This window comes from Pseudophryne corroboree, chromosome 7 (genome assembly GCF_028390025.1).
Source record: "Pseudophryne corroboree isolate aPseCor3 chromosome 7, aPseCor3.hap2, whole genome shotgun sequence".
In the NCBI taxonomy this organism is placed as follows: Eukaryota; Metazoa; Chordata; class Amphibia; order Anura; family Myobatrachidae; genus Pseudophryne; species Pseudophryne corroboree.
In genome coordinates this window covers 379,181,055-379,193,285 of record NC_086450.1, presented here as the reverse complement: position 1 = coordinate 379,193,285, position 12,231 = coordinate 379,181,055, and the positions used below count along the sequence as shown (strand labels likewise).

General features: G+C 45.4%; 1 protein-coding gene across 4 annotated transcripts in view; it reads left to right on the top strand.

Moving 5' to 3' along the window:
* Positions 1-9,073, top strand: part of C7H7orf50 (chromosome 7 C7orf50 homolog) — a 671,077-nt gene extending 662,004 nt beyond the window's left edge. For all 4 annotated transcript variants that reach the window (XM_063934553.1, XM_063934551.1, XM_063934552.1 and 1 more), the window contains one exon: positions 8,328-9,073. In XM_063934553.1, coding sequence (XP_063790623.1) covers positions 8,328-8,510 — 183 coding nt within the window. In that variant the 3' untranslated portion in view covers positions 8,511-9,073. The remainder of the gene's footprint in view (positions 1-8,327) is intronic.
* The last annotated feature ends 3,158 nt before the right edge of the window (positions 9,074-12,231 follow it).

Genomic DNA, 12,231 nt, shown 5'->3' with positions numbered 1-12,231 from the left:
ATGCCTCCCAGCACCATATCCCCCCATCACAGGGAATGATTCCAGTGTCACAGGCAGCTTCCTCCCCCTCCCCCGCTGCCACAGAGGATGATGCCTCCAGCCGCCTCTTCCCTCTCTCCTCCACGCTGTCCCCGGGGATGCCTCCAGCCGCACAGTCCCGCTCACCTTTCTGGCTCCGGGCTCTGTAGATCCGCCGCCTGCATCCATCGCACGGGGAGAGATCCTCCTCCCTCATGCTGACGGCCAGATAGCTCGCATCTCACAGAGCTGAGCCCAAGGTGGCGGAGCTCCTCTGGCTGCAGTCATGCTGCTCCCGCTGCTGCTGTGTGAGTAGCAGCGCAGCGGCAGCAATAACAATAAAAATAAATGCCTAAGGGGTCTATTCATGCAGCAGAGAAAAGCCCTGTTTTGCGTTAAACAGGGCTTTGCTCTGCTTACCGCAATTCACAGAACCGGTTACCGTGGAGAAGTCTCTGACTTCTCCAGCGGTACCCCCGCTCTGTGCCTGAATCGCATCACCATACCTTTGTATGGTGAGTGCAATTCATGAAGGTGCGGAAAGCTCTGCTTTCCGCTTCTCCATGGAGTTCAGGTTCGCCATCGGAGGACGGCGTAACCTGAACTGCAGTGCGGAGACGTCAGGGAAGCTCAATGCTTCCCTGATCGCTGCTCGGCACCTCGTGCTGGCTCCGCCCCCCGACCTCCCAGCAACCACTGCGGCCTGCCGGGAGGTCATCAAGCTGCGCATGCGCAAAGGGACCCGCTGCTGGACTCCGCGCATCGCAGGGAGCGACCGCTGGAGAAGACCTCACCGCAGGAGCCCCAGACACCGCAGCGCATCGTCGGAAGGGTGAGTATACATGAATTGCTACTTATCACAGCTATACATCGCATCGAAGAGATGCGATGTATAGTGATAAGTAGCAATTATGTTTTCGTTTTCTACATGAATGGACCCCTAAAAATGACGGGGGAGGGGCCGCACCGGACCTGGTACGCTCACTGCATGGAGCGGAGGATGTAATGTGCGGTCTTTCACGTGACCGCACATCGCTACTCCGCTCCTCCTGTATCTTGATCGGCGCCTCTCTATGTTTGGGGGGGAAGGGGCGTGCTGCCCCCTTGCCCCCCCAGTTCCGACGCCTCTGCCTGCGGTACATTACCGCGGGAAATGATATCGCATGGGGTTGTCCTATTAGTGGGCTCCCACAGCTGCTCCTATGTTACGACATTTCCTGGTCCGCCACCTTCACATTACTCCCGCCTTGCCGGGGCACCTGAAGCTCGGGAAGAGGGGTAGACCTGCGTCCACAGGGCCGACTGCTGTTGCTGCATCAGTTGCAGGACACTGACAGGAGGGGTTGCCAAGGCTTATCAGGAATTTTGCTTCACCTGCCTCAGGCAGGCGAAGCAAAATTCCCGATAAGTGCTGGCTTTTCAGGTCTGCGGCAGTGAATGCACACATGTTTTCCTGAACCTGTGTGTTTTCGGGCACAAAACTTTTTTTTCACGGGAAATCTAATTGGATACCCTGGGGGAAAAAATAATGGTAAAACATCAGGAAAAATTGCAATAAAAAACACTAGTTTTTTGCTCCCAATGTTTCAACGTGGGTAATTGGCTACCCCCCTAAGAGTATTGTACGGGGTATCGCTAGTGTAAACGGTTATATCACTTCTTTCAACTCTTCCCTGATTCTTCCCTGGTTCAATCATTTTGAATTTAGAAAAAGCATGCACCACAGCTAATGACCGCTGGGCCTTGGTGAAACTCTGAAGCTGGGCACACTTCACACACACATCCCCACCACCACCCCAAATTACCACGCACCAAACTCCGACATCTTCCCCTATTTAGTGCTTCATTTCATCTAGCTAACTTTCCTTCTTGGGGTTCTCTGAAATCTGCCTTGTTTTTTTCTGGTACCAGTTGTTTCTTCCCTGGTCTCTTCCCTGGCCTCCTCTGGTCTCTTCCCTTGCTCCCTTTGGTCTCTTCCCTGGCCTCCTCTGGTCTCTTCCCTTGCTCCCTTTGGTCTCTTCCCTGGCCTCCTCTTATCTGTCCTTGTTTTTCAGAACCCTAGTCCTATAACATATACAGGAGTCCCTAATAAACAGTGCAAATAGGGCAACCAACTTAGAAGAAGTACTATGCTGCTGTTGTACCAAAGACGTGGACCCCAGCAATCCTAAAACTGTTGTATTTCGGTCAACAGTCCAGTCACCCAGGAGCTGAAGGCGGTCACAGTTTCGACCTCAGTTTGTACCACATTGGGAAAGACTTTATCCATCAATAAGATTCCAGCACCATTAACGTTATCCCCTGATAACCAGCATGTGTTTAGATAATTGGCTCATTTCATATGATTCAGTATGTGAATGCGCATGATTGTGCCATCTCTCAAGTTGATTCTTTAACTTTCTTTCAAATCCCCTGAAGTGCTGCAGACATCACAAACACTGGTGATCTCATCACGCACTTGACTGTGAATCCAGAATTATTCAAGGCTCACAAGTTAATGTCATGGGATGGCCTTCTGAGTGTTTTGTTTTTCATTAGCACCAGCTACCGTAACATCCTACACAATGGACCAGATGTTCTCTGCAGCTGTCTAAGAATTAGTCGCAAGCCAAAAAGCCAGTGTTCATTAACCGCACCTGGTTCATATAACTGTGGCTTGCAGGCGTCCATCTCATTGCTCATCTTGTAGGTTAACCCATGGGGTGCTGAGGCCTGCTCAGCCCATATACAAAAGAAGAGAATGCTTTTATCCAGCTATAGGGAAACTCCACCTGTGAGGTCTTTGCAGGAGCCAAGAGCAGGAATTCAGATTAGAGGGAATTCTAGAGTTTACAATAAAAATTAATCCTATCACAGAGCAAATCAGGATTTCCAAAACTAGACTGCAAAAGGCTGCATCATATGCATCACATACATGTACAGTGTAAGATATTAGATGGACCATGTCTCTGCATCACATATCTAGTGTCATATGCCGCTAAAACATTTTAAGGATTATTATATTTATGAAAGGAGGTGGATGCGAGGTGCTTATGTGTAGTACTCCCTGGTCATTAACGCTTCTGGCTGTGGCTCTAAAGGTTCTGGTTTTCTCAGGGTAATTATTGCGTTGTTTGTGAGACTTTTTGTTATAGGCTGTATGGCAGGAGGATATACCAGAACTTGTTAAACTTCCTGATTAGTGTAATGTATGTGTTCTCTTATGAAAAGCCAAAATGTTATTACACGTTGTTATCCAGTAAACAAGCACACAGTGTTTGCACCAGTCTCAGTGTTGTGTAATACATTCGAACAGCCTCTCATGGATGTAACGCTGGCGACAAAGATTAAAGTACACAGTGACACCTGCTGACAAACAGGAGCCGTATTTGTTTGTGACTGCGCCTCAGTCAAATGGCAAGCCGGCATGGTCTCCTAAACTGGACCTTTCATGTACAAAGTCCTGGTTGTGATTCTTTGTCCACCAGAGCTTTGAGTCCAGTCAGTAAATTGTTATGACCCTTAAGCTTCCTAGCACCAAGAACATTATCAGTGCACACCTTTAAACAAGCCTGAGCTTATTGGACGAGATCTGAGCCCTCTCACTGAGGCACCCAAGCAGAGGCGTAGCGTGGCGACATGACACCCGGAGCAGGGTCATGTCACGGCACCCCCACCACCACACATTTTATAGATATATATATATATATATATATATATATATATATATATAGATAGATTCACACACATATAGGTACACACATTCATAAACACACATATACAGATATATACACAGACATATACACATGAACAAACGCATATACACACAGACATATACACACAAACATACATAAACGCACACATATACTCAGACATACAAATACACACACACAGACATACATAAACATACACATATACACAGACATGTACACACAGACATACATAGACACACACACATACTTACACATACTGTATACAAAAAAATATACACAAACACAGACATATACACACAGACATACATAAGCACAGACATATACACGCAGACATATATAAACACAGACATGTACACAGACATACATAAACATACACATATACTTACACATACTGTATACAAAAAATATACACAAACACAGACATATACACACAGACATATACACACAGACATATACACACAGACATATTCACACAGACATATTCACACAGACATATTCACACAGACATATTCACACAGACATATTCACACAGACATATACACACAGACATACATAAGCACAGACATATGCACACATATATACACGGACACATATATGTATACACAAACACACACATATAAACACATTTACACACAAACACTCACATTTACACACACAAACACCAAACAGCCAAAGGATAACTGTGTCAGTTGCTGCAACTATACAGACAACGTAGAAATAATCATGCATCAAGCAGGTAAGGGAGTATCCAGCCAACTAACTGATATGATGGCTTTTTCATAAGTTATTAAAGATACATCACTGATATCTGTACCTTGTTTAAAGGGTTGTTAGTACAGATGCTTTTCTGGAATTATGACAACTTTACACGTAATAATAAAATAATTTGGAGAGAAGTTGATATGTAGGGGAATACATGGATTGATGCCCATAACAAAATACACACTGGTAATTTAATTATCAAGCAGATTAATTAGCACATTTACACACACAAACACACACATACACATACATATACACATACATAGATACACATAGTATACACAGACATAAACACACAGTATACACACACCTATACACATAAACACATCAATTCTCACCAAGAGGGCAGCAGCTCCTCGTTCTAGCCTGGAGGAGCGGAGCTTCTATGTGATTGAAAGGCTGATCCTCCGTGGGGTAGTAGGAAAGGGGTGGCCACCACACTGCCTGCATGTTCCATATTACTGAATGCAGATACAGTACCTGACAGCCAGGAAGGTTCTTCTGACAAGCCTCCATACCTCCCCTCTTCCCCAACAACACATCACACTGCACTTGACTCTCTGCATTGCAGTCAGTGAAATGGATCATGCAGGCAGTGTGGTAGCCACCCTTTCCCTCTCTTCCAGTCATCTACTCCAACCCCGAGTCCCGGCTCTGTTACAGAGAGCCGGCGCCTTCTGTCCCCAGCGGCGCCTGGAGCTCAAGCTCCACTCGTTCCACCCTCGCTACACCCCTACACCCAAGTAACCAGATGGTAGTGTTCACTGCCTTAAATGGGAAAGAGGGACCAAGACTTTAGGAATCCAAGTAGAAAAGTTGCTTTTGGCGCAGGTTCTATCAATGGAGGAGTCAATGCCACTTAGCTAAAATAGGCATTAATAGGCTCATTTATCAAAGAGTAATACATTTCACTGTGAGTAATAAATTGCACCAGCCAATCAGCTCCGCACTTCCATGTCATAGGCTGTGTTTGACAAATGACAGTTGGGAGCTGATTGGCTGGTGCAATTGATCACTCACAGTGAAATGTATTCAGCGTCGAACTGGGCCATGTAGGGGCCCATGTTTAGAGGTGGCGCCAGTCTGCTGAGAGGTGTGGCCTGCAACCTCATTGGTTTGACTAACCATTAAGGGAGTGCAACGTCTGGGCCCCTTCATAAATATATACAGTAAATTCAGCTGCTGCATACATGACAAAGTACCAGATTAATAACAGCAATGCACTGTCCAGTATAAGGTAACATATGTATGATGTATAATTCAAGTGCACAGTCTAGAACCTGATCATTAGAGCAGGAGGTGGGCCCCCAGGCATTGGGGCCCACTGGTGGATTCCCCTGTACCCCTGTGGACCAGTCCAAGCCTGAATGTATCACTCATTGATACATGAGCCTGTAAGTTTAATTGAGAAAGTTCATCGCAAGTGGAGTAGCATAAATCCAGTCTCACAAAATAGTAGATAGGAAACCATCAATCAATAAGTGGTTCGTGGAAGGAGTTTGGTGTAGACATGAGATGTGATTCAGGTCTTGAGTCTGCTATGACATTAGCTGCCCTGTATAGCCAGACTGCCAACATTGTGTCTGCTGTGCAGATCAAAGGCGCAAAGTGCTTTCATTTATGACAGATTCCTTCATTTAAAAATCAAGCTATGTGTATGATACTTGTTATCCATGTATTAGCCACTTCCCACGTAACACCTGCACTACTGTGTTGCACTATATATTGCATGGCTGACAAATTCCACATCTTCTTTTGAGACATGCATTGTTACTCTGGCTGAATGTTATCAGGGACACAAAGATGTACAGTAACTAGGGATTTGTAACAATACCTGGGAAAATAACTGGTTTCTCTGCCTCCAAGAATGTGTAATCACTGGCGCACTGCAAATTGTAATATTGTTTTAGCACAGTTAGTACCATTGCACCTGTCCAGAAAGGTGGTGGGGGGGTAGAGTTAGGCTGCGGGTGGGGACGGTTAGGGTTAGGATGCAGAATAAATATAAAACACTTTTATATTATCTCTGTAGCGTTGAAGTGCCACCAAACCCAAAGAAATGACACTTTTGTCCTGGAGGGCAATAAGTGAGTAAAGTCCACAAATGTTCACACTCCTCATTGATTTGCAGCTTTCACAAGAAATGTCCTCACAAAAGGGGAGAGGTATCGAACCTTTGAAAGATAAAGTGGAGATGTTACCCCTGCAACCAATCCGCTTCTGTCATTTACCAGTCTATAAAACTACAGTTACAAGACAATTGGCTTCTAGTGGCAATTTCACCACTTTATCGCTTTCACAGTTTTATACATCTCCCCAAGCACTTTATAGAGTGTCCAGAGTAACCTCCAAACAAAGGGTGGCAATGTCACAGTACATCAGAGGATGGGGTTTCCATACTGAGTCTGGTGTACATGGTCATGGCTGTTGAATCCAGGCGTCCCTGCTGCAGCCTCTCCTGGTCTCTTGCTTCGTGTATATGGGGAGTATAAGCAGGGCTGGCAACAGAAATCTTGGGGCCCGGTACAGTGATATCTCTGGGGCCCCCTCAGACTTTATATATATATATATATATATATATATATAAACTTGCTCTGGTGCCCTCAGTATCACACTAAACAGAGGTAAGTGTTACTTACATACATTCACACTTCTGCGGCACTCAGGAGAAAAGGACAGTAAGGCAGGTCTCCTGGTCAACGTTTCAATGATCAGCTCATTTTCGTAAGGACAAAGAACAAACAATAACTCACCATATTTAAAGTGTTCTCCCTCACCATTTTAGCGCCTCCTGATGACATCACCAAGGTGAACCCATCACCATAGTTACATTGTGCAGCTTCAATAAGCAACAATAAAGTATATATATATATATATATATATATATATTAAAGTGCAACAGAGTTTGCTGCGCTATATAAGAAACTGATTTTTTTCTATATAAATATATTTATACACATATATAAATATGTATACCTCTCCTTCCTCCCTCACACTCCCAACAGTCTGTCTCCCAGCTCCCTCACCCCATCCCAAAGCCCTCACCTATACACTCTTACCCTGGGGAGAGACTCACCTCACACCCCACCAGTAGAGGCTGGTACAGGGAACAGGAATCCTGGCCAGCGGTGCTGCTGCCATGTCCCGTAACTGCCTGTAACAGTGGGGCCCCTCTGATCCTTGGGGCCCGGTACAGGTGTCCCCTTTGACCCCCCCTGTCGCCGGCCCTGAGTATAAGCATCTGGTCATGTGACTGCCACGTCTGCTGCCAAGTTCAAATGACCCAGCCAATTTATACCCCTTTCTGGCACTCACAGCTTGCCAGAGTATTAGATCATTCTGAGCTACTGTATTCTAGTACATGTCTCCTGCCCCTGACATTTCCTGATCTCCCCAGTGTGTGTCCCAGCTAGTCCTGACCTTATAACTTTGTCTGGTGATTTAATACCTTCATAAGGCTTTTCAGTTCTAAAAATACTAATAGACTGGGTGAACAAAACCACCCACTATTCCCAAAACCAACACAGTGTCCCACTCTACCACAGGCAGACACGTGACCTCTAAAACAAATTCCAAACAGAAGTCAAATAAAAATCATTATGGAATAATAAGGCATTGTTATTTGGTGCTTGTTTTATTAATACAAATTTTTTTGTCAATCTTAACAGAATTTTGGCACTAGACGTCCTCAGAGTATACGTTTCATGTCTTTTGATTGCTATGTTTAATTCTACTTCATGTGTTTTTGTTACTTAAACATAACCTATAATAGCTGTTGTATGTTTAGGTTTTGTAACGATAACTATGTGTCTGTCCTGTAGTACTTTACGTATATTTTCCCCTTTGCTTTTCCAGGTTCCCAACAAATACTTTAAGATTCTGTTAAATTATATGGGTGGTATGAAAGGCACCGCACGCGAGACCACTATACAGAAAGCCGAGGCCTTCATGAAGGAGTATGATAACTGTGACCCACAGGAGGAGACGGACCTACAAAAGATAACAAGAATACGAGAAGTCTTACAGATTTTGTCTTAATCCTCTCTAGGGGGTATATTTACTAAAGGTTGGGGTGGGGTGGGGGGGTCAATGTTAGATCGATTTTAAATCGATGTTGGACGTCCAGTGTTAAAACACACATTTACTAGCAGATTATTTTTTATATTAATTTTTAATTGTTAGTAAATGTGTGTTTTAACCCTGGAAGCCCTAATCGATTAAAATCGATCTATAATCAAACAAAATTGACCTTTAGTAAATATACCCCTAGGCTGTTCTGTTCCGTTGCGACAATAACAGTAGTGTGTCATGCTGTCACAGTGTTCAGGCAGATCTGACAACTGTTCCATTCAAATACATATCTCAGTAGTTTGTGTTTTACACAGTCTTACCTGACCACACTAGCAAGCAGCTGAGGCAGCTCTGAATCCTGGTTCACACCAGAGTTTGTATGCACACATATTGTTCTTTTAGAGAATAGACCATGCCAATTATTTCTCAATGTTTATTTGCTTTTACACTTTTTTCTTAACTTTGCTTATTTTTAATGTGTTTATTATTGTCCAACAATTATGCAACTTCATTAAAGACAATTAAGCTATTCCTTTTTTGTTTTTTGTTTTTTTTTGTTTTATTCTCAGTTAAAAAAGAAAAACAAGAATTTGTGCCCCCAACTTGGATTTTAGAAACAAAAGCAGAGCCACTCCATAGTCAAATCTAATTATTATTATTTTTATTCTACTGTTTGATAAAATGGTATCATATGTGGTTTGAGGTTAGTAGACTGCCAGTCGGAATTCCGGGGGCCACAATACAGATGCTGGGATCCCGACAGGGGCACCACACCGCCGCCGGTATACTGGCGAAGTAGGTAATTTGCCCTTTATGGGTGTCCACGACACCCATAGAGGGAGTATACGCTCGCCACTGAGCCGGCAGCGTGGCGAGCGCAGTGAGCCCGCAAGGGGCTTAGTTGTGCTCGCCCCCCTTCCGGCATTCCACCACTCAGGGTGCTGATGTCAGCATACTGACATTCGGCATCCCGAGCGGCGGTAAATCATACCGAACCCCCGATATGTATTATTAAGCTTTTTAGTATTGCAAATATATCACACTCATGTACATTGAGGAGTTTATTATTCAAAAACCATAGTTATTATCCTCTTTTGTTTATATGGTACCACAACTGTGGCACTGTGCATAGCGGATGAAACACTCATGCGTGGACTGTTATACTGTATATAAGTTACCAACCTCTGTGCACATAATTATAATATGCAAATTAATTACGCAGAGACTTCCAGCTGCTGCGGACCTACTCGTTCCAACATGCCCTACCACAGTGTTGACATACCCTGACAGCAAAACTGTTGCAGGGCATCCAGGGATGTGTAGTTCCACAGCAGCTGAAGTACTACAAGTTTGCCTACCCATGTTCTAGAGTACACAATGACAGGAAAACACAATGTAAATGTGGCCTTGCCCAAATGAGCCTCCAGTTTAACAAATTAACTGACAATTTCTCAAACGTCCTAGAGGATGCTGAGGACGCTTCAAGAACCATGGGGTATAGACGGGATCCGCAGGAGACATGGGCACTTTAAGACTTTGAAAGGGGTGTGAACTGGCTCCTCCCTCTATGCCCCTCCTCCAGACTCCAGTTTAGAATCTGTGCCCAGGCAGACTGGATGCACAACTGAGGAGCTCTACTGAGTTTCTCGGAAAATACTTTGTTAGGTTTTTTATTTTCAGGGAGGCTGCTGGCAACGGTCTCCCTGCATCGTGGGACTTAGGGGAGAGAAGTCAGACCTACTTCTAGGGAGTTAAAGGCTCTGCTTCTTGGCTACAGGACACCATTAGCTCCTGAGGGTTTGGAACACTAGGTACGCCTAGGGGTTCACTCCCAGAGCCCGCCGTCACCCCCCTTGCAGAGCCAGAAGTCAGAAGACAGGTGAGTAGAAGAAGATAGAAGACTTCAGTGACGGCTTTCTGAGGTACCGCACAGCGATCGCGCTGCGCGTCATGCTCCCATACACAGCGGCACTGCAGGGCGGGGGGGTGCGCCCTGGGCAGCATTAAAACACCTCTTTAAAGGCTGACAGTGAGATTGAACACTAAATTCATACCCCCGCTGGCATTATTTGTTTGTAAAAAGAGCGGGCTGAAGCGCGCCATGTAGGGGGCGGGGCTTAGCCCTCACAGCTCTCATCAGCGCCATTTTCTCTCCAGGAGCCGCAGAGACGCTGGTCCTTCCTCAGGGGGGGGCACAGCAAATTTGGTGCAAAAATAAGTGATTGTAAAGCGCTGCAGGGTCTGAGGCAATATATATAAAGTTTCAGAACCGGGACAGGCGCTGGGGTGTGAGCTGGCAAACTCCCTCTGTGTTTCTCTGACAGGCTTTACTGTGGGTCTGTCCCCCTTTTGGCCCAGTGTGTCTGTGGGTGTCGGTACAGGTGTGTCGGCATGTCTGAGGCGGAGTGCTCTTCCCAGGAGGAGACTGTTGGGGGCAGAAACAGCTGTGGGAGTGACCCTGTCGGCATCGCCGACTCCTGACTGGGTAAATGTGTTGAATGCTTTGAATGCTAATGTGGCTCCTATTAATAAGAGACTAGATAAATCTGAATCTCAGAACCAGGTATGGAAGAAATCGGTGGAGGATGTGTTATCACAGGTACAGACCCCCTCTGGGTCACATAAACGTTCGTTTGCACAGTTAGCAGACACAGATACCGACACGGACACTGACTCCAGTGTCGACTATAGTGATACCAGACTAGACCCAAAATTGGCAAAAAGCATTCAGTACATGATTGTGGAAATAAAAGACGTGTTGCATATCACGAGGACCCTGCGGTTCCTGATACTAGGGTCTGTATGTTTAAGGGAAAGAAACCTGAGGTAACGTTTACTCCCTCTCATGAACTCAATGCCCTTTTCGAAAAAATGTCGGAAAATCCTGACAAAGTTTTTGATTCCCAAAAGGATTCAAATGGCGTATCCGTTCCCCTCTGGGGATAGAGAGAAGTGGGAGTCACCTCCCATTGTAGAGAAGGCGCTGTCACGGTTGTCTATAAAGGTGGCTTTACCGTCTTCTGACACGGCAGCCCTTAAGGATACTGCGGATCGTAGACAGGAAAATACGCTAAAATCCATTTACGTCACCACAGGTACACTACTCAGACCAGCTATTGCATCTGCGTGGGTGAGTAGTGCTATAGAAAAGTGGGCAGATAACTTGTCATCTGATATAGATACCCTGGATAGGGAGGCCATCCTTTTAACGCTAGGTTATATCAGGGACGCTGCAGCCTACTTAAAGGAAGCGGCGAGAGATATTGGCCTCTTGGGATCAAGGGCAAATGCCATGGCAGTCTAAGCTAGAAGCGCATTGTGGATTCATCAATGGAATGCTGATGCTGACTCTAAGAAAGCTATGGAGTCTCTACCGTATAAAGGTGGTGTACTGTTTGGTGAAGGTCTCGCTGAGTTGGTATCTACGGCTACCGCAGGTAAGTCGTCATTTTTGCCTTATGTTCCTCCACAACAAAAGAAAGAAAGCTCACCACTTGCAGATGCAGTCCTTTCGGCCAAATAAATACAAAAAAGTCCGAGGTTATTCCTTCCTTGCTAATAGAGGAAGAGGAAAAGGTAAAAGATCTCGGGCCATGGTAGGTTCTCAGGAGCAGAAGTCCTCCCCGGCTTCCGCCAAATCCACCGCATGCCGCTGGGACTCCTCTGCGGGAGTCCACACCGGTGGGGG